A 22,229-nucleotide genomic window follows, 5' to 3' on the forward strand; every position below is an offset into this window, starting at 1 on the left:
TATGATTAGAATATATTGAGTAAAGGATATTTTAAGTCAAGTTAATGGAGTAGAAACTATTATTAAATAAGAGAAATGGAGCAAGGGATTAATAACTATTAATTGTATAACAAATAGCAAAGATTAATATTTAACAAAAACCAACATGAATAGAAAAAGTAATATCAACACTCACCTGTTTAACCATTTTCATCTCACAAGACTTCTGGGCTATGAAAAATTATTTATAATTTATGAATTAGAACAAAGAAATTTAGAGCATTGTGGTTTATCTCAAGTCATTCATTTTTTTTAGTTTCTTTTTGTGGTCCAGAGTTTTCCAGAATCTGTTTTCTGCTAATCTCTTAAGGCTGGTGGAAACCAGTCCATTTTGTCTATTTTATCCAAAATTGTATTAGATTTGAAATATGCGATGGCTGGTTCTAGTTCATCAAATATCTTGGGACTGTCCTGAAGGAAAAGTTTTAACCTTGCTGAAAAAAGTGTTTTAACTTGAGCTTTTTTAAGTTTTTGAGTAGTGGCAAGAATAGTTTCCTGTTGGCAATTACAGATGAAGAATAATCACTGTCAAAATGTATGAGATTATCCTTAAATTTGATGGGTGATTTGGACCATGCTGTCTTTAGTATAATTTCTTTGTCATGAGAGGACAAAAAATTGACTATAACAGATCTTGTAGAATTAGCTTTGTTGTTTTTTGATGTAGTCAAGGATCTGTGTGCTCTTTTAATTCCATATGAAAGAGCTTTGGGGAGTTGTAAGATCTGTGTTAAGCATGATGTTAAGAATTTCTCCAAGTTATCTTCCACATTATCTGGCAACCAGAAAATTCTGATAGTGTTTCTTCGAGATCTGTTCTCTAGATCATCTATTTTTGTTGACAGTAAGGAGTTTTGCTTTAAAAGGAATTCTAAATTATGTTCATTTTCTTGAATTCTACAGTCCATGTCATTTAAAGAAATTTCTATTCCATTAATTTGTTCTTTTTGTTGCTTAAGATTTTGATGCAGAATCTCCATTTGTTGAGAGCATTTTTCTTTAAAGGTGTCTAGTTTCAGGTCCATTTTATCTATTTTTGTAGATAGTTTTTGGATAATAGATAGTAAAGTTTGTAGTTCCTTTTTTAATGAGGTATCCAGGTGCGAAGATTTTGTGAAACTTGTACTGTAGACTGGTGCCAGAGACTTGTCTCTCATATTTTGACAGGAAAAAAATGTAACAAAAATTGAGATACTGTCTAAGTAGACTTTAGGAATAATGCAAATATGTAGAAAGAATTGCGAATTAGATAAATTCAAATTTTCCTGTCATAAAAGATATGAAGAGACAGAGCTGACAGAAAATGCTGCTACTCCAGTCTCATCCTTAGCCACTCCCCTTTATATATTTTTTATATTTCACAATTTTTGGTATTATAAATTTATGTTGCATGTTTTTTGTCTAATGTATCTTCTCACATTATATTTTAACCAATTTAGGGTCAAGAGCATTGATGGATGTTCCCTTAATTAGGTGATTAGTGACATGATTTATAATTTATCTTTAAATCGGAGTGTGTTTTTATGGATGTATCTGATGAAGTTTTACTTGTCATAGAATGAAAGCACTCACCTTAAAGCTTGGGAATTTATAAAACATACATTTTGGATTTATCTTCTCTGCAGTAGTGGAGGTGTAGTACTTCTCTTGCCTGGTAGTTTCTGTGGATTTATTTATTGTATATATTTTTATTTATTTTATTTATTTTTTATTTTGTATTTTTTGAATTTTTTTGATCCAGTTTTTATTTGTCTAGAATTTTAAAAGTATTAACTTACATCAGGAATTTTTAGATTTACTTCTAATTTAGTTCTGAATCTAATATAAACAACATACTGAGATTCTCTCTATATATACATTTTATATATATTTTTTTTACTTCATTCTTTCTTGATGATGCCTTACAGTTACTCAGACTGGACATAGACACATTTTCCAGTGGCTCTGTTTTGTAAAAGTAACTAGAATTTAAAGAGGAAATATTTGGCACTTTGTTCTTTTTCAGACACTATAAAAACATAGCGTGTTTGTGCATGCACAGGCGATCTGACATTGAACATATAGTGAATTTAAAACTTTTGCTGCACATATAATATACACTTTTATATATTGATACACACTGGAAACTACACTTCTGTATCTGTAGTTTATGCACATCATGTGTTTTTATGTTTTAAATGGAACATAGGTTACAGATTTTTTCTTTTTTCCCTGCACAGCCTGTTACGTACGTTGTTTATATACGAAGCTTGCATTGTCCTACTACCTAAAGCATATAACACTTAAATAAGACTTAAATACGGCTTAAACACAGAGTTTTATGTCATTTTATCTTTTCACATTTCCATATATTTATAATTTATATATTACAAGTTTGTTGCTCTTAGAATTGAATCTGTGTGCTGTTAATACAAATGAGTAACATTTTGTAGTAGTTTGAACTTTCTTACTTCTGATTGACAATTGCATTTAGACAGATAGTAAAACTTTGAATTTCTAGTGTCCACAGACCTGAAGAAGAACTGAAAGCAATTTTATTTAAAAGATTTGAGTAAATGAATATGGTGAAAACATAATTTTATTTTATTATTATGATTTTTGTTTTATAAGGATGTAATAAATAGACAAGAGATTTTTAGGAATGTTTAATAGCATGGTGTTTTAGGTTAGCTTGGATTCTTTTTATTACTTTACTGTACTTTACGGGAAAGAGTGGGGTTGGATTTTACCACAGCTGGACTGATTTATATTTATAGTGGAAATTTTACCACTCCCACTTCAACTGCTATTTTGTTCTTGAATGTATTAACCATTAAGTCTTATGGATTGCTTATCTGTTCTTACTAATAAAGAAACTGCAAATTCAGCATATCCTGGATTTGATTTTTAACTTGATTTACTAAGTTTAAGAGATTTATTTCAGCAGACAGCTTCCTTTTTATTTATTTTTTTTTATATATTTTTTAAGTTTAAGTTTTATAACAGTTAATACCAGTACTAGGTTCATATTGTTTCGAGTCTGGGGAGTATTTTGTAAAGTTATTCCACTGAGAGCACCTGGTTTAAAGTTTCTTACAGTGTTTGGTATATACTAACACACACACACACACACACACACACACACACACACACACACACACACACACACAGACATTCCGACCATGTATCCAGAAGTGGAATGTTGGTGATCTCTAAGCTATCACTTTTTTTGTTTTTAGTCATAGTGTACTTATAGTGCACAAGTTATCATTTGTTGCACTAAAGTGTTACCACAAATCACAAGCATTTTGTAAGTAGTGCTGATGGAGGCATGGTCTATTTCTGATTTTTAGACAGAAGAAACACAGTAACTTATGGCAGAGGAGCAGCAGTAGCCCAAATTAGTAATAACCTGTTATAGGGGGACCATTACTGAATATTAGGCAGACTGAATCAACAGCAGAGGCATTTTTTTTTTTTTTTTTAGCTACTGCTGCAAGAATATTCCCTTCAAGGGCCTGCTATTATGGTGAATACCCAACACAACTGGGCTTTGAGGAAAGAACTAACTTTTGTAAATTGTTAAATGCCATCCTACCATTCTCCTTTCAATATTCCCTGTGGCATAATGGCTATTTGTAATGTGGTTGTTGAATGCTTACATGGTAATTATCAATTTTATTGCAGTGAAAAATAATTTGCAGATTTATTTCCCAAAGGATCAACATTGGAATGGAGTAACATTGCTTTAATATGTGACATGTTGACTCTGTAGTAGTAGCATGGAATTTTTGTTACCTTCACACAGGGTAACCTTCAACGGCTTGAAATGTAGGCTGGGTGTCCACTTGTATCAGTGTGTATAATCCTGATTAGTATAATAATGTTGAAGTCTTTGTGAATATTTTATACAACTTTACGTTTTTAAATGTTTTCCTTTCCTCTCTTAACTCAGAAAATGAACATTACCTTTATGTAGCAGGTAGTGTATTACCCAGAAATGTATTTAACTTTTACCATTCTTTCTTTAGGTGATTCTTCCCCAAACTTGGGCAAACTGAAACAGTGGCAACTTACACTGTATGGCTCATCATGGACCATAGAAGATGTCAAAAAAAGACAGAGGTAAGAGATGCATTGTTTTTCAAGTAAGTGATGTTCATTGTAAGGTGACTGCTGTAGTCTCATAATGTATGTGAATCTGTCACAGGCTGACGTCTGTTTGAGTGTCCCAACTCCCACAGCTCTACATGTATCAGGTCTCAGTCCAGCATTCCCAGAACACAGAAGTACATTTCAGTGTCTTAGGTAAAAGGGATATCTGATCCCCACAACCTCCATTTTTTTTTATTTTTAGGAAAGTGTGCATCTTAGCATGTAAGTCCACAAGTGTTTGTTCAGTCCTACGGCCCTAAAGCATCTCTTGTGAATCAAAAAATATTGCCTTATTGAGGAAATTTTGATTTGCATTACATTTAGATTGTGTTCTGAAATTATTTTGCGACTCTGCTAATAAAATTTTGGGGGGAACCATTTCCTTTCCCAGGGTTTGCCTTGTGCAAACCTTAAGAGCCATTGTGTATGCGAGCATCATGATTCCAACTTGTTAGCTGATTTCCATATCTATGGAAGTTTACTAGGAAAACATGTAGAAGTTTGGAAGTCACAGTGAAAACATGGCTCATGCCGGAGAACTTAGACCGCATGCATTAGACTTCCAAGCAATTTGTTTGCCTTATTAGGAGGAAAACCTCCCTCTAAGAATGTTCACAAAAATTAACTCATATGGTGGTCAAGGGAGAGAGGACTTTCAAAAAAAGATGCTAACAACGACCCAAGGATGCTTCATCCAGTGAGTCAGTTTCCCAGCCCATGAGAGCCATCTGAATTGTCTACCAGCCTCTGTTTGAGCTCTACGGAGGTGGGCATACAGATAGTTGCTAGCACATCCTCCCAGATTGAGCACTTGGAAGATGGTTACACTACATTCTCCTTTTCTTAAAATGGTGAACCTCTGACCACAGGCTGCTGTGCTTCCTGTTGAGGATGAACTTGTACCTCTGGCCTTAACACTTAAAGTCCATGATACAGATTGCAAGAGTATCACAGGGTGGTTGGACCACTGGGCCTTAAAAATATTTATCTATGTTTTGACTCAAAAGAATATGCTTGGCCAGGTGAGCTGGGATTGCCATGTTGCTCACTCATAAGAAGCAGGTATCAAATAGGAAGCAGGTATTGAATCCACAATCATTCAGTCAAGATTTAAAATGTTTAGCTGAGGAACTATTCCAGCAGTGACAAGAAACACATCATTGGCATGACTGAGCAAGATGAAGCTGTCTGTGCTTACCTCTGTTACATTATTGGAATAAATCATTTCAGTGTTTTATTGAGGTTTGGATGTTTTTAATTTCTACAGCCTTGTTTTGCTCCATTATCTGCTATCTTTATTATTCGTCATTACTGGACAGCTTTTGGTAGCTGGAGCATTCACTCCCAGGAAGTTTCTGTTTTTTCATTTAAGATGAAAAATAAAACTGCAAAACATGTAGGACATGGTTCAACTAGTCCCTCAGAGTAGTTGTGACTCAGAGTCCCTCCCTTCCTCCATTCTCTTTCTCTCCTTCCCTCTGTTGGTCCATTTTAGAGGCAGATCGAGCCACCCTGCAAAGACTTTGGTAAAGGCAACATCAGACAGTTAGGTATTGTACATTTAAAGGAGCTGTATGGAATGGAATTCAAGTCTGCCTCACACTTGCACCTGGCTAGGGCTGACGTTCGGCATTTGCAGGACCAGCGAAAAGTAGAAACATTAAAAATAGAAAGTGCTTAGCCATCAACAAATTGATAATAATAAAAGAATAATGCTAGCAGACAACAGTCAAGCCAGAAAACCAGCATATATTGTAGCATTTTCGCACGTTGACACCAGTGAATGTCATCAGAAATTACAAGTGGTGCTTCCTCTTCCCGCTGTGTATATTTAGTCACATGATCTGTACATCTCAGTAAGACAGAAAAGTACACAAAGATATTGCTATAACTAAAATGAAAAGAAAAATTGAAGTGGTGATACTGTGCCATTTAAAAACCTTTACTAGAACCACATAAATATTACAGTGAGCTCTTTCATCATGAACTTTACTTCATCACAATATATATACAAAACAGTTAAAACACCAAATAAATACTTGTGCAAGCAGTCCTAAGAAATATTTTGAGTAAATGTCTAAGCATGCAAAATGAAATAATTAATAAAAATATAAATGTGTGTGTGTGTGTGTGTGTGTGTGTATATATATATATATATATATATATATATATATATATATATATATAAAATAGGAGACCATTGTTCATAACATTCATCAATATCACTACGTAGAACAAAACCATTCTCAAAAAGAGAACATGTTTGAATGGAAGGAGCTGAGGTAGCAATTAGTTAGGTTCCACTAATGGGAACGGTTTGAATGATATGGTCTCTATAGGTTCTATTTTGCACTTCACGTCTTTTTTATATTTTTAATGTCTTTACCTAACCATGCTAATGTTTAAAGACGTTTTTGAGAATGGGTTTATGCTCTAAGTTTTTGCTCTAAGTAGTGATATTTATGAATTTTATGAACAGTGTTTTCCTATTTTTTATATATATAGTTTTTTTTATTATATCATTTTACATGTTTAACACAATTCAAGTATTTTTAATACATTTTAAATGGTTTTAAAGTTGCTATTGTAAGTGTTTTTATTTTATTTGATCAATTTTTTGTATTGTTTTGATGCACAGGTCACTTCAATAATCTCCACCGTAGAGTTTTTTTTAATTGTAATTGCTTTCAATTAACTGAGCTACATTCCTGATTTGTCACCCAATGAAATGTTTCTTAGGACTGTTTGCACAAGTATTTATTTGGTGTTTTAACTGTTTTGCATACACGTTCTGATAAAGTCCAGTTCACGACGAAAGTGCTCAGTGTAATGTTTTTTATGTTGTTCTGTTAAAGGTTTTTAAATGGCACAATATCACTACTTCAGTTTTTGTTATTTTTATGTTGGTTCTTAGCCTGTTTCTGGTGTTATATTATTATAACTACTGTATACATTATATTACATAAAAATTGTGCAGTTTCATGTATAAAATGAGGTATAGATAAAATCTAATAGAAGAAACATTTACTATGGATGCGCAGACCTCCAGACTGGTAGCTCAACATAATGCATCAGAGATACTTCAGGTGCAGCTAACATTGGGTAAGACAGCTATTCAGGCCGTAGCCTGATATAGGCCCCCTACCATGACCCAAGACTCGCACTCCACGTTCCTAAGCACCCTGGAGAATATTAGGGTCCAACCTAACACTCTCATACTGGGTGACTTCAACTACCCCTCCATTAACAGGGAAAACTACTCGTGTACCACTTGCCCAACGTTTCCTGGAATTCATTAATTCCAATGGCCTGGACCAGCTTGTTCTTACCCCCACTAGAGGTAGCAACATCCTTGATCTGGTCATTACTAACATGGGCGACTGTTGCTCTATACCAATAGTCAACTCTTCCCCGGTTAGATCCGACCACAAACTAATCATCTTGGAAATCCACATTCCTCCCACCCCACAAAGGTAACCACCATGAGAAACCTCTCCAAAGCTAACTTTGGGCTCCTAAAACAGAGGTGGCTAACTTCACAGCACCCATGCAATTGGAGAACAGCTGCATGACCACCAAATTGTACACTAATGCCCTGTATGAACACGTACACAAATGCATGGATCTCGCCATACCCAATAGAACCAAGATGCTCTCTTCCAAAAAAAAGAAGCCATTCTGGTGGTCCCCTGCTCTACAACAGGAGGAGGAAACTGATGCGAAATAAGGTGAAGTCCCAAGACTGGAAAAAACTCCCTTATCAGCCTCAACAAAAAGTTGAGATCCCCTAATCAAATCCTCTAAAGCTAGCTATGAAAACAGATTTGCAGCAGATAGTAAAGACAACCACAAGGCCTTCTATAGTTATGTAAAGAATCTCCATGGCAATACGCAGATTTGAAGAACACAAACGGCACCACAAACTGCAACAGAACAAGTCAAGGCAGGAATAGACAGCACCTCAGACTCTTCAGGTCTTTATTAAAATAAAAATAAAACCAGGTCTGAAGAAGTCTAGTTATTTAACTATATGAAAAGCGCTTAACTTCACTTGTCGGTATTACTACTGGTTTTATTTTTATTATTTTAATACCCCGATTTGCTCGGAGCTGTTGCAGAATGGCACCTCCTATACCAAGCCAACAGATGTTGCCAATATACTGGCAGACAAATTCATTGCCAACTTTACCCCTCTCCCCCCCCAAAGGACCAATCACAATACCAATAGATTGCCAGGCACCCAGTATTACTGATACACAGGTTAAAACAGCACTGTCATAGCTTCTATGGGACCTGACAATATCCCTGGCTGTGTTCTGCATGAAATGCAGAATGAACTGGCACCTCACCTGTGTGCCCTGTTCAATCACAGCCTCACCTCAGGCTTTGTCCCTACTGAATGGCGCACTGCTGCAGTCATCCCTCTCCACAAAGGAGGAGCAACGACAGACCCTAGGAACTATCACCCCATTAGCCTGACAAGTCTGATATGCAAAGCTATGGAACGCATCATCATGGACTTCATAAACAAGGATGTAGGGAATCTCTAAACTCTGGATCCTGCACAGTTTGGTTTTGTGAAGGGTAGATCATACTTGCTCAACCTGGTCGACTTCTTCGAATCAGTCACCAGAGTTGTGGATGAAGGCAAGGTGGTTCATACAGCCTACCTTGATCTGGCCAAGGCCTTTGATACCATTCCCCACTCAGGAATTATAGAAAACCTCACTAAGCTCTAGGCATCAACCACTATATCACTAGGTGGGTTACAAACTGGCTTACAGATACAACCCACAGTGTGAAACTAGCTAACCCCAAGTCAGACTGCCAACCAGTCATGAGTGGAGTCCTTAGGGTTCGGTTCTGGGTCCTCTCCTGTTTGGTATCTACTTCTCTGAAGTGCAGGCCAACACAAATGGACTCTGGCTGACAAAGGTCGCAGACATTTGCAAGTTGGGAGCCGTAATTAACTCCCCAAGTGATGTTGACATCCTACAGAAAGGCCTCACGGAGACCAACGACTGGTGTCAGAACCATGGCCTCAAACTCAATGCCAAAAAATGTGTCATCATCCCCTTTGGGAAAAACCCGGCTCCCATGAATTACCACATCGATGGTAGTCCACTGAACACAGAAGGCATCATAAGAGATCTGGGAACACAGGTTGACAGCAACCTCTCTTTTGATCACCACATTGCCACTGTGGTCAGAAAGTCCTTCTGTGTGGCACATCTCATTACTAAGGGTTTTGCATCCAGGAAGAAGGATGTCATTGTCTCTCACTACTCTTCCTTCATTAGGCCAATCATCGAGTACAGTGCCCCATTTGGCATGTACCTTACTAGACACCTGCAACAACTGGAGAGGCTGCAAAAGTACCTCACAAAGAAGATCCTAGGCCTTAAACACTTGTCCTATATGGACAGACTCAAAAAACTCTAACTATTCTCTTTCATATTGCCTACTTAGATGCAATCTCTGCTTGACTTACAAAGCCATGTCTGACCCAGGTCTGTTAGAAATGCTACATATAAAGAAATCCCAATCTCTCCACACCACATACTCCAGAGACCTCAACCTCATTACCACAATCAACAGAGCAAGCTGGAGGGGCAGGTTCATAGCTCAGAGACTGCCCGTGCTATGGAATAGACTTCCCATACATGTCAAGCGGAGTGCCTCACTGGCCCTCTTCAAGAGAAATCTTGATGAGTGGATTTGAAATAGAAAACTCACCCCGGGGATCACTCCAGTGGCTCTACTCAACAGAGGCACTGGGAACTAAGGTCGGGTGGCACAATGCCAGGGTAATCTTATGGGCTAGGCTTGCAAAGGCTCCAGGACCATTAGCCTAGTACACACCTGTGAACCAAAACTTCTACCTTCTAAAATGTAATATTTTGTCATTAAAAATGTTTTCTCCTTAAAAACAATCTTTACTTTAAAAAAATGTATAAATGCATATAAAGTAATTTTTCTGTTAGCCCTCATACCTATTAAACCATTCAAAGAAATGTTATCATTTATACAAGGGTGGTGTGTTGCATTTCATTTAATCTACCAGTATAGCTCATGTGACTCAAGTATGGTTTCCCAACAGCCATCCTTGTCCATGTGTAAAATGTTCTGTGCTGCATAAAATAAAACATTTTTCAAATTCTTACGTTATTGAATGCCTGTACAAAGGATTATTATTATCCCCTTTTTTATGGCTTAATTGTGTTCATAAATCCTTACTTTCAGTGTTTTTTCTATTTAAAATGCATTACATGACAAACACATTGCCAAGTAAACTACTCCAAACCAACCATCAGAGGATTATTTTATATAATATTTTATCAAATGTGACTTTTAATGTACTAAAGTACATAAGGTTTTTAAATATGTGAGTATATTAAGTAAACTACTCCCTTAGAGGTACAATTACATTTTATATTGTGCTGATCTGGTTTGGCCTCCATTTAACATTTACATTTAAAGCTTTCTGTTTTGTCTAAATGTTGTGAATTATTGCATAACACAGGAATGAGAGAAATAACATAGTGGACTTGCTTGAATGACAAACACTAAATGTTTTCCACCATTTCTGCTTCTGTAGTACGTGTTAATTTTCTATTTTTATTCCCATTGTTTTTTTATTTTTATGCTGTTAGGTTCTGATTAGTTACAGTATGTTTCGTTGCACTTGTCCTTTTGCATTGTTGTGTAGATTTTGGAAGTTATTTAGCTTGTCAAGTCTGACTTGAGTGTATTGGGCTAAGAATGAAACTGGAAATGGATAGGTAAAAGTAATGTGCATTTTAGTTGGTATGATAGCCTCAAAGTGCAACTTGCTCATATTGTTCTAGCCTGGTATATTAGACATATGTGTATGCATTAATATTGTCCTTTGTGTACTACCAGCGACTCACCTTAATGCACATGTTAGAGAGGACAATGTTGGTAGAAGTCCAAAAGTTGCTTGTTATATTTTTCACTGTGTCTCTAAAGAATTAAATTAGAACCTTTCCTTGCTGCTAAATTAGTATTCTCCCAAATATAGAGACGAGCGTTTGAGGTAGTCAGTGGGAACTGTGTGTAGCAGAATGTTCACTATTGAAGAATTCTGATCTTGTTTTTATGTCCCCTTTGAAAGGCTAATGTCCATTTATGGTAAATTACTCGAGACAGTAGTATTGTCAGGCTGTTATTGCTATGAGTTCCTCACCCAAATGTATGTTTCTTAGGTAGCTTTCTATTTTATTTGACATTCTGTGGAAAAAAAAAATAGATGTATGGCATGTTTGCCAGAGATGACAAGGCATGCAGATCTCAAAGCAGGCTGCATGTGTTTGCCTTGGAAATCATATTCACCACTGCTGCCAGTATGGTAACAAGTCCATTTTGGAAACAACAGAGGTGTCTTTATTTCATCCATAGGCTTTAGAAGCTTGACTACTGGATCCACTTTTGGAAATCACAGCTGTCACTATTTCATCCACAGACTTCAGAGTCCTGACTGTTGGAGCTACTTGTCAGAGATAACACATTACCCAGATACAAGGATATGCAAGTTTTAGTGGGGCAGTTCTAATAAGGACAGATTTCTCACTAGCAAAACCGGAGAAATACCTTCTTCTCCAGATAACTCAATATTTGTTCAACATGTAAGGTCTTCAGACCAGAGCCATAGAAAGATTATTTTTTTAACCTGGGCAGTACCAAGACTCACACCCCTCAATCCAGAGTTGAGAACAAAAAAGCAAATAAGTAAAATAGGTATTCAGAAGTTGAAGAAAAAAGAAAGAAATAACACTACTAAATTGATACAGTTACTGAAGTTAATCTCAGAACTTTGCTCTCACCTAAGTGGCAGCTTTTCCACCATGACAATTGTGTCCCCTGATGGTTTGTTTCTGGAGCAGCTACCCCCTTCACCTCATCCAGGTTATGGTATTACTACTGACTGAAAAGCTGAAGAATAATAAATCCAAGTCTTTCAGACTTATTTAGGGTACTTGTTTGGACCTCATAACTGTTGTATTTGTTTATTAGGCTTGACTGCCTGTGCAATGACTGTTTAGCTGCTTCTGGGTTGCCTGTTTTTACAATTCATTTTGTTATCTTTGTTTGAATCAGACAACTAAAATTCTCAAACACTTCTTAGTCTTTGAAAAATATTTGTAAAGTGATTTTTCTTCTAACTGTTGAAATGCGTTGGGTCATTCTTGACAAGCTTCAAGTAGAGTTCGTCCTAGACTTTTCTACAGAGGAATGCCCAATCATACTTTAAAGGTATAACTAAGCAAATAAAGTTTAAGTGACTGTTGCAACAATCACTTCTCTGGGCTACATTTCACTCGACATTCCTCCACTGTAGTTTTATTTTATAAGTAACACACGCACATGAATTTAGCTATAAATCATCTAGGCAGCAGCATCTGCTGACTTGAGAAATGGCTGACTACAAGTTTCAAAGTTTCATAGGGAAAAAGTACTTTGGTGTTTTAGTTACCGAGGCACCAGGCGTTTATAATATTGTATGGTCACCTATGTGCTGCACCACAGTCAGTCAATACACATCATGTGTCTTCTTATCCCTTTATTCAACAATATCCAGCATGTTTGGCCATCTTGTTTCTTTTTTAACTAATGAAAAGTTTATTGGCCGTATGAATCCAGCATGAGTTAAAACGTCAAGCTATTTAGTCGTTTTCTTTATGTTCATTACACCTAATACAAATGTTATTTGCTTAATTTCTTATCTTCATTTGTTTCTTCTGTCCTATAGGTATGTGGAACATGCAATGAGTGGGCAGTACCTGAATGATGCATTTTCCTTGCCTTGTCCTCCAGGACTAACAATCTTGGAACCAGAGGCATATGCAATGGCAACAAATACTCTCAAGGTAAATTCATTTAGAATTGCATTTGTCATTCTGTTGACTATGACAGAAAGCAGTTAAAAGAGATTCCTGATGGTGCAAGATTGGTGTTGTATAACTGTATTTCTTTAATAGAATTAAAAGAAATGGTTTTAGGAAGCAGTAGTGGGCAGAAAACTGAAGAGTTTCAAAATAGTACTATGATATTGCTGTGGTAAAGCATTGTTTTCTGTAAAGTGAAATGTATGAGTATATATACTTAAGTTCAATGTCTAAAGATTAAAGGGGAATTCACAACCTTTTAGGGACTCATAATAGTCTGGCAACACATTTTCTTACAAAATGGGAGACCAAAAATTAGCTACCACCCCAGAGAGATACTGTAGCCAAGTAGAGAGGTCAAATTGTATTTTATATCTATATCTTTTACCCCTGTCCTTTTCTTGTATCAGGTACTCCCATCCTTACTCCCTCCTCATCATAAGTGTAGTTGTACAATCCTTTGATCTCCCTTTTCACAGTGAAAGTGCTTGCAGAATGTGACATGCTGCAATGGGACATAGGGACGTTTCTTTGTCTGAGAAATTAGGGTGGTGGTTGGTAGGTTCATAGGTTTATAGGTTTATACTAGGCTATCTGCCCTAAGGCATTTATAAACCTAGCCCAAAGTTTTGTGGCTTACGCCACCCCTTATATAAAAAAATACTGTACCCATTAGTTTGTTGTGCCTCTGTCCAGCAGTGACACAGAGATGATTCCCGGGGTAAACCTATGATCTCCCATCCACAGGTCAAGATTTCTCTTGAACAGAGCCAGCGAGGTGCTCTGCCTCACATGGACCGGGATTTTATTCCACAGCATAGGGAGTCTCTGAGTGATAAATCTATCCCTCCAGCACATCCTATTTATATCCGTGCTAAGGTTTAAGTTGCTTGCTCTAGTGGTTTTGGTGGATTTGGATCTTTTGAGGTGGAGCATGTCCATTAATTCCGGGTTGGACATGGCCTTGTATGTCAGGCACATGTCACCTCTGAGCAGACGGTATGCGACTGAATAGAGCTGGAGTTTCTTCAGTCTGGCAGCATATGACAGATTTTGGAGTCCCTTTATCCTTTTGGTGAGGAACTTTTGGGGTCTCTCCAATTGCTGCAGATGTCGGGTGAGATACATCCCGAATGGGGCATTGTACTCGATCATTGGTCTGATAAGTGAAGAGTACAGGGGAACAATGACCTCTCTAGATCTGGATGTGAATCCCTTCATGATCAGGTGGGCAATGTAGAAGGTCTTTCTAACCACTTTAGCAACGTGAGTGTCAAAAGAAAGGCCACTGTCAACCTGGGTCCCCAGGTCCCTGATAACCTCTTCTGTGCTTAGTGGATTGCCACCTATATGGTAGCTTGGGGTTACCTTGTTTTTCCCGAAGGGTATGACTATACATTTTTGGCGTTTAACTTCAGGCCATGGCTCTGGCACCAGCTATCTGTTTCCGTGAGTCCCTTCTGAAGGATATCCATGTCCGATGCACTTTCCACTATGGCGCCCAGTTTGCAGTCGTCTGCAAACTTTGTCAGCCAAAGTCCTCCCATGTTGGCCTGTACTTCTGAGAAGTAGATGCCGAACAATAGGGGCCAAGGACCGACGCCTGTGGGACACCACTTGTGACCGGCTTGGAGTCTGACATAGCGCCAGCAACTCTAACCCTGTGGGTTCTGTCCTTAAGCCAGTTTGCAACCCATCTTGTGACATATGGGTTTACATTTAAGCTGGTAAGTTTTTCTACAATACCTGAGTGGGGTATTGTGTCGAAAGCCTTTGCAAGGTCAAGGTAGGCTGTATGGACTGCCTTTCCCATCAATGGCCTTGGTGACTGTTTCGAAGAAGTCGACCAAGTTCAAAAGGCATGATCTGCCCTTGACGAAGCCAAACTGGGTCGGGTCCAATGTCTGCAAGTCCCCTATATCTTTGTTTATGAGCTCCATTATGATCCTCTCCATAGCTTTGCAGACTAGACTTGTTAAGCTTATGGGGCGGTAATTACCAGGGTCCGTAGAGGCACCGCCTTTGTGGAGTGGGACCACAGTTGCCGTATGCCACTCCTTGGGCATGTATCCTGTGGTAAGGCTGAGATTAAACAGCTGCCTTATGTGCAGGTTTAATTCCTCATTTAGCTCATGTAGCACACAGCCGGGGACACCATCCAGTCCCATTGATGCTGTGTTTTTAGCTTTAGAGAGAGCAGCTTTCACCTGCGCATTTGAGATGTCTGGGAGGCTACACTCCGCTGGGATAGTTATCTCTCCTTTAGGGGGGAGAGGGGGGTGAAGTTTACACTGAACCTGTCTGCCAGTATGTTGGCAATGTCTGTGGGTTCAGTGATTTTTTGTATAATTTTGGACTAATTCTGAGCATATCTGGGAGTTTCCGCCCAGGTTCCTAACATAGCTGAAAAAGGCCTTATGATTGTCCTTTGAATCCATGGCAGTTTTTCTCTCAAAATTGGCCTTAGTTGATTTTATGAGTGCTCGTATTTTTTACTAATAATGATCAGGGGTGACTTCCCTTTTATGGATTTTGTTCTATCATGTAATAGCTTTCTCCTCTTATTGTAAAGTTTGTTAATGGCTGGGGTCCACCAGACTGGACGTTTGCCCTTTGTGGAAAGAGTCTTGGTTTTATTTGGGATTGCCTGATCCATGCAGTCCTGGAGGTGTTCATAGAAGGCATTTGTAAGGGCTTCCAGCTTGGGTTGTGGTTTCCACTGGCTCAGGGGCCTTGAAGGATACCACACCAGTCTTGAGTAGTGTGAAGTTTGCTTTAGAGAAGTTCTTCACTGTGGTCTTTTTTGTTTGGGGTGGGGGCGGGATGTGGATTTCCAGTGAGATTAGTTTATGATCAGATCTCACCAATGAGAGATATACTTCCAGTGTGGAGCATTTTGTCCCCATGTTTGTGATAATGAGATCTAGTATATTTTCTCCTCTCGTGGGAACAGTGACTAGCTGTTCCATGGCATTTCAATTTATGAACTCCAGGAACCGTTGGGCTAGAAAGTTAGGGCTTGAGTCATGTTCCCAGTCTATATTCAGGTAGTTGAAGTCACCCAATATGATGGTGTTTGGAGATACATTTATACCCTCCAGTGTCTTCAGGAAGGCTGTGTGGGGTTCCTGAGTTTGAGAGGGTGGCCTGTAGCATGCTACAATTTGTAGAGCAGTTTTGCCTATGGTTAGTTGCACCTGGATGGTTTCCGAAGCTTCGTGCGTTGCCACCAACCTGGAGGTGTGGGTATCCTTTATGAATATGGATACACCCCCTCCTTTTGTGGTGTGGTCCGGGTTTTGGGGCCGGAACGCATGATATGAGGTAAAACCTAATAGTGCCGGGGTGCTCTCAAGAGCCTTGAACCAGGTTTCGGTTACAGCACAGACATCGATGTTCTCCATACTGAGAAGGTCCTCGAGTGCATGCATTTTGAGATTTAGACTTCTGGCATTGAGCAGCATTACCCTCAGTTTCTTCCCATTTTTGTTTTCTAGGGTGGTAGGTTTAGAATTTGAGCCTTGCCTAAAAAAGGCACTGTGGGGGTGGCAAGAGCCTTAGCCAATATCCGGAATCCCAGGGGTGACAGGTGCAAGCCATCCCTTGCGAAGCAGCGTGGCTTGTCAAGCATGTCATCCCAGGCAGACAGACACTGGATCCCCTTTGAATGACACCAGACATTAAGCCAATTGTTAAAGCTGATCATCTTGTCTCTTTTGTGGCATCATTCTTGGTGAAGGAAAGATACTGCTCAGGGTCTGGGTCATACCTGCCTGGGCTACATAATCAGAGAGCTCCTCTATGTCTCTTTTCATGTAGTCCAGGGAGGTACGTCTCAGGTCGTTCACACCAGCATGGACAATGACTGTGTCATATTTGTACTTGCCGTGGAGTGACCCGAGTGCTTGTGTTATGTGGCGGATTCTAGCGCCCGATAGGCAGCTTACTGTGACCCTCTCCTTTTTAAGCCTGGTGAGTGGGACATCAGTGTGTCTGACTATGGAGTCACCTATGACAAGTATGTTTGGTGTTGTATTTGGCCTTAAGGGCTGTGACTGCTTTGCACACTGATTTTGTGGTTTATGTGTTGCTTGTGGGGTGTCTTGAGGTAGCAGTTGTTTGGGTGTCTGCTTTGGAGGCCTCTGCTGTTTAGGTAAATATTTACTCAGAGCCTCCGAGTATGTCTTTGTGTGTTTATGTGTTTGATTCAGTGGTGTGGTAGCATTATGTGAGGCTGGTTTTGTGGTGTGTGTAGTTGCCTTCTCCTCCTGTCTGGTCTTGCCAGTCCTGAGTTGAGAGAGCTCAGCCTCCAGTTTGGCTAAATAGCTGCATCTCTCGCAAGTATTTGTGTTATGTGGGAAGAGGAGAGGGTTGTCTGTGTACATGAGGCAGTTATAACATTGCCTCAAGATTCCCAGATTCACCAGCTGGACCGGAGAGGAGATTGTCTTCCCAGCTAGACACCGAATGCCTTGTGCTTTGGCAGCACAAATTAGGCATTCGCTTCTGTGTACATTTAATTTTAAGCCAATGCTTGAACCAGCCAAGGCTGTGTTGAGTGATGGCCACACTTTCTCTCTAGCAAGGGCATGGCTAGTTCTACACCCTTCCCTGGAATAAGTGAGCGAGCCTTTGTCCATTTCATGCCATCCACCAGGTTTGCTCCTACAGCTTGGGCTAAAACTTCTGGACAAGTGAAGCAGTCGTCATTCACACTGTAGAGGGTGTTGTGCTCATTTGTTTGGTCAAAGGAAAGTTGTGGTGTGTCTTAAACAACTTTAGTGTATGATCCATCAACACTGAATATCAGACAACTACTTTTCCCTTCCTTTCAACTAGTAGCTTTTGAAGGAAAGCTACAACTTTAGAGTCCTAATAATGTTAAACAATTTATTTTGTATTTTTGGTGTGCTGTCGTACTGCTACTTGCTCATTTCAAATCAAAACCATATGTAAAGTCATTGTGCATTTTTCTATGAATACAGTGTATTTTTATTTATTTTTTAAGAAGGTGTTCTCTTGTGAGTTCAGTGCTACTCCTGTCCTTCCTGCAACTTTCTCAGTATCTTTGAGATGAATATTGTGAACTGTATTAAAATGAACCAAAAGTAAGAACATTTGTTACCAGTTAAAAAAACATTTATTTGTTATACCAGATGTAACTACAGCTTTTTGTTAACTCAGAAACTTGTCTTAGTGATCTGAAGATGTTGCAGTTTGCCTAATGTCAGTAGCAGTGTTCAAGACACCAGTGGTCATTTGTCTGAATGAAAACTGTATGTGTGTATGTATCTAGATCTGTTGCTTTCTAGCATGTTGATTGTCTTGTGTACATGTATGACCTCCATTTTGTTATAAATTGTTAACAATTTTGTCTGGTAAGGGGCCCCTTCTATCCACCCATCAGTTAAGTAAATGAATTATAATGATCACAGTATGCCATATAAGAATCTGTATAAATTGTTTTCAAAAGTCCAGATCCTGACTTCTTTTTTCTGCTGTACTGCTGTTTTTTTAGCCATACAGATTAAGAAGCACACACCTACTGCTCTCTGTGAGTGTGGCTCCCAGCTGTAGTCCTTCCCTGTTACCAACAGAAGGCAATTTAGCAATGATATTTGAGCCTGCCACCCACAAGAAAAGTGTGGTGGCCCTTCGTTCCTCCTCCAACTGCTGACTTTTGACACACTTTGCTAATTTCTAAACACATGTGGCTTGTTTTCTTATTACATACTCCTGTTTTTCAGCTTTTCTTTATTATGAATGGTAATGTTTTCTTTGTTTGTGCTTTATCTTTGCAGACTCTGATTATTCTGGGCTGTTTTGCCGTCTTTTGGTCTGTGTACTATATGCTTGAAGTTTACTTCACAAGAAAAAAGGTTGACTTGAGCTTGCTATGCCACAATTCTCCTTGTAGACGCACCCATGGTGGTAACAGACTTTCAAGAAGCTTTGAGGCTAGAGCAGAGATGGAGTCTGTTCCTCTTTGCAAGATGGATGATGACATCACAGAGGACATGGAAAATCAGCATGAGGAATGTGGTGGAGAACTGCAGGAGGTGGTGTACAAAGAAGTGTGGAGTCCAAGAACTACACAGGAAACACCCAAAGGGAATTGTAGAGACTTCTTAAATGCAAACATTTCTTCAGAAGAGAAGAACAGTGAACATACAAGCTTACTTTCTTCAGTAGCAACAGAAGGCACATAGCATTGATTCAGTTCCAGAAATGGGATTTTATCTTTATTGACTTTCATCTTTCCAAATGGGAAGACTTTGTCCTAAAAAAATAAATAAGTAATCACCACATTTTTCTGATTGGTGGTAAGTTAATTAGAGCTGCTAATCCTTTGGTAGCCTGTAAAGCCAGACCCACAGCTGAAAAGCAAAGTTAATGAGCTGTAGTTTATCTGCACCTCAGGTAGAGGAAACTCACTGCTGCTTCCTCAGTAGGCAACCAGATGTGAACATTTTCTTGAACCTTAGAGGTTCTGCTTGGAGTGGCTTTGTGATTGGTTATAAGGCAAGCTGTGATTGTGGAATGGAAAACCAAATTTTTATAAATGCTGTGCAATATCGGACTGAGTAGATACAGGCTTGTCTAATTCAACTTGTCCATCAAAACCAAATAGTAAACACTGTGCTGATTTTATTCCTATTTATAGATATATTATTAAATTATGTTGCAGTTAACGATGATTTCAGAGAAATCTTAGCAATGAAGTCAAAAAATGGTATGAAATGATTATAGCACTGAAAGGTTAGTGTATGTCTTCGTTGGCATTTGAGCCGAACTCCATTACACAGAACGCCTTGTTTTGAAAAGCTTGTGTTTTCAGTGTCATATTCACAAAGTGAAATGTGGTTATCACTGGTTTACTACATTTTTTTTTCTGTATGAGTCTAGTTTTAGCTGTATCTCTCTGGTTGTCTATATCACAACATATATTTGAGTTTAGAGACCAGGCTATTCAAATTGATAGATTTATATAAAGTACACCTTTCCAGTTGCTAACATTAGTCCCAAGACATATCAAATGGGAGAGCACAGTTCATAAAAAGTTCTAAGATGTGCAGCACAGCATTAGAGATTATCCCTGCTGCAGCTATGATTTGGGTTTGGAAATGAACTCCACCCTTAATAGGAGCTATTAGGTTACAGGTGCAGTTATCAAGTATTCCAAAGACAGATATCTACCTCCCAACAAAACAGGGGAAGAGCAAGTGATGGAAAGGGCTACATGCTGTCTTGTTTGTTTATCAGAAGGCAGTCATTATAGGAAGGACACTGAAAAATGTTTGTCATCATATCTTGATCTTTTCTTTAGTATTAATGTCCCTGCACCACTATTAACGGATATTGTTTTTTAAATTTATTATACCCAAATATATAATTTGATAGGGTAGGGACTGCCATGCTGTTTGATTTTGTTGTATAGTCAAGGTTTTCACCTCCCTAATTTAATTTGATAGGGATGTAGAGTGCACTGGATGAAAACATTTACTGTAGTAAGAGCTGTCCACCGACTTGCATTGGAAGAACTTTGATTTCCTATGTTTTGATGGTCTCTTACAAGAGCATCAGTTTGTCTTTTGGAGTGAGATTTTTTTTTTTCATTTTAAGTTACACTTCATTGTCAGACATGAAATAATAGTTTATTTAAGGATTTGACTAAGATCTCTTGTTTCAGTATCTGTCTCCATGGTGTGGAGGAATAAAGCCTGGAATGCATTGTAGAAGACGTGTTTGGTTGGCTGCCAGGGTGCTGTTGGGATCAGATGGGGTCGAGTAGGAGTGAGTGGTAATTTTGGCTTGCCCCATCCTGGGGGAGGAGGTAGCTGGACTCCCTGCATTGGTGATACCTTGCGTGATGGTGTATTGCCACAGAGACTAGAATACCCACAGTCTGAGAGGTGTGCCTCCTGGTTAGGTGGTTGCACATCTGCAGAAGCGCACACATACCTCCTGAAGGCATCTATAGAGGCTTTGATAGGCTGAGTGGGTGGGAATAGTTCAGTTCTCATGATCTGCAACCTTGCCATCTGCCTAACAACCGACATTTTCCTTCACCATGGAATCAAAAGGCTGGTGGCACTTGGGTTTAAAACTTTGTATTAATCTTGCAGCTAGAATAAGTGACCTTCTTAATTACTTTATTAGGTCATAAAACACTAATCTGTAGCTTCCCTTCCTAGTCTGCATGAGATTGTAGGTGACATGACAGATAAAAGTGCTAGAAAGAAATAACTCTGTAATCTACAAAAGGCAGACTGCTTTGTAGAGGATCAGTTCCATGCAAAAATCAGTTAGCAGTTTGTAATGAGCAGACACTTGGTACATGTGTTTAGATACCAGGCGTATGCATGCATACGGTGCTGCTGTCTTATTAAAATGAGTTATTAAGGTAAAGTGCCTATAAATAAAGTATATTTCTTCAGTCAATGTGTTAAAAATACCTTTGTTGCAGGAAGGTTTGTTTTAATAATACAATAATAAATATACATACATACACATACACACACACAAACATTTGTATAACAAACTGTGCTGTTGGGGGTGGGGTCACTGTCTCCCTTTTCATTGTTTTCCAATTATGGTGGGGATTCTTAAGAAACTTGTATCAGAGGCAGACAGTGATAATGGACCCTCCTCTCCTAGTAATTCCATTTTTTCAGTCCAGATTTTAGAATTTTTTAATGCAGTTGACAGGAAGGAACCTCATTTATATGTCAGGGCATGCTTAGGTTTATTTAGAAATTCCTTTGTATAATCCCAGTTAATCTTATCACTGTAGCTGTCTGTTTGTCGTTGTTATACTTTGCTCTAGTTTTTGGTGTCATGTCTTGATTGTTTTTATAATTGTATTGCTCTCAGTAAACAGGACACTATAGTTGTTAGGTGTGGCTATTTGAATAATTAAAGTTGCTTTTGGCTTTTTTTCTTCAGTTACAGTTTGTTTGTCTCGCTTATACTATCTCAATCATTACTATGACATCATTTTCAGTAATTTTTTTTTTTTGTGGTTCATGTTTCCAGTTCTTCTCAGCCACTTTTATATTGTAATGTTTGCACAGGCTTTAGTCTAATAGCAAAAAGTTGACCAAAACATTTTTTGGGGAAAAAATGGACCACACACAGGGCATACTCCGA

General features: G+C 38.6%; 1 protein-coding gene across 1 annotated transcript in view; it reads left to right on the top strand.

Moving 5' to 3' along the window:
- Positions 1 to 22,024, top strand: part of PCSK7 (proprotein convertase subtilisin/kexin type 7) — a 1,762,277-nt gene extending 1,740,253 nt beyond the window's left edge. Inside the window, exons 14-16 of the mRNA XM_044080959.1 lie at positions 4,050 to 4,143; positions 12,944 to 13,061; positions 18,881 to 22,024. Of these exons, the coding sequence (XP_043936894.1) occupies positions 4,050 to 4,143; positions 12,944 to 13,061; positions 18,881 to 19,288 (620 nt within the window). The 3' untranslated portion in view covers positions 19,289 to 22,024. The remainder of the gene's footprint in view (positions 1 to 4,049; positions 4,144 to 12,943; positions 13,062 to 18,880) is intronic.
- The last annotated feature ends 205 nt before the right edge of the window (positions 22,025 to 22,229 follow it).

This window comes from Protopterus annectens, chromosome 8.part0 (assembly GCF_019279795.1).
Source record: "Protopterus annectens isolate FY-2018-M chromosome 8.part0, PAN1.0, whole genome shotgun sequence".
In the NCBI taxonomy this organism is placed as follows: Eukaryota; Metazoa; Chordata; order Ceratodontiformes; family Protopteridae; genus Protopterus; species Protopterus annectens.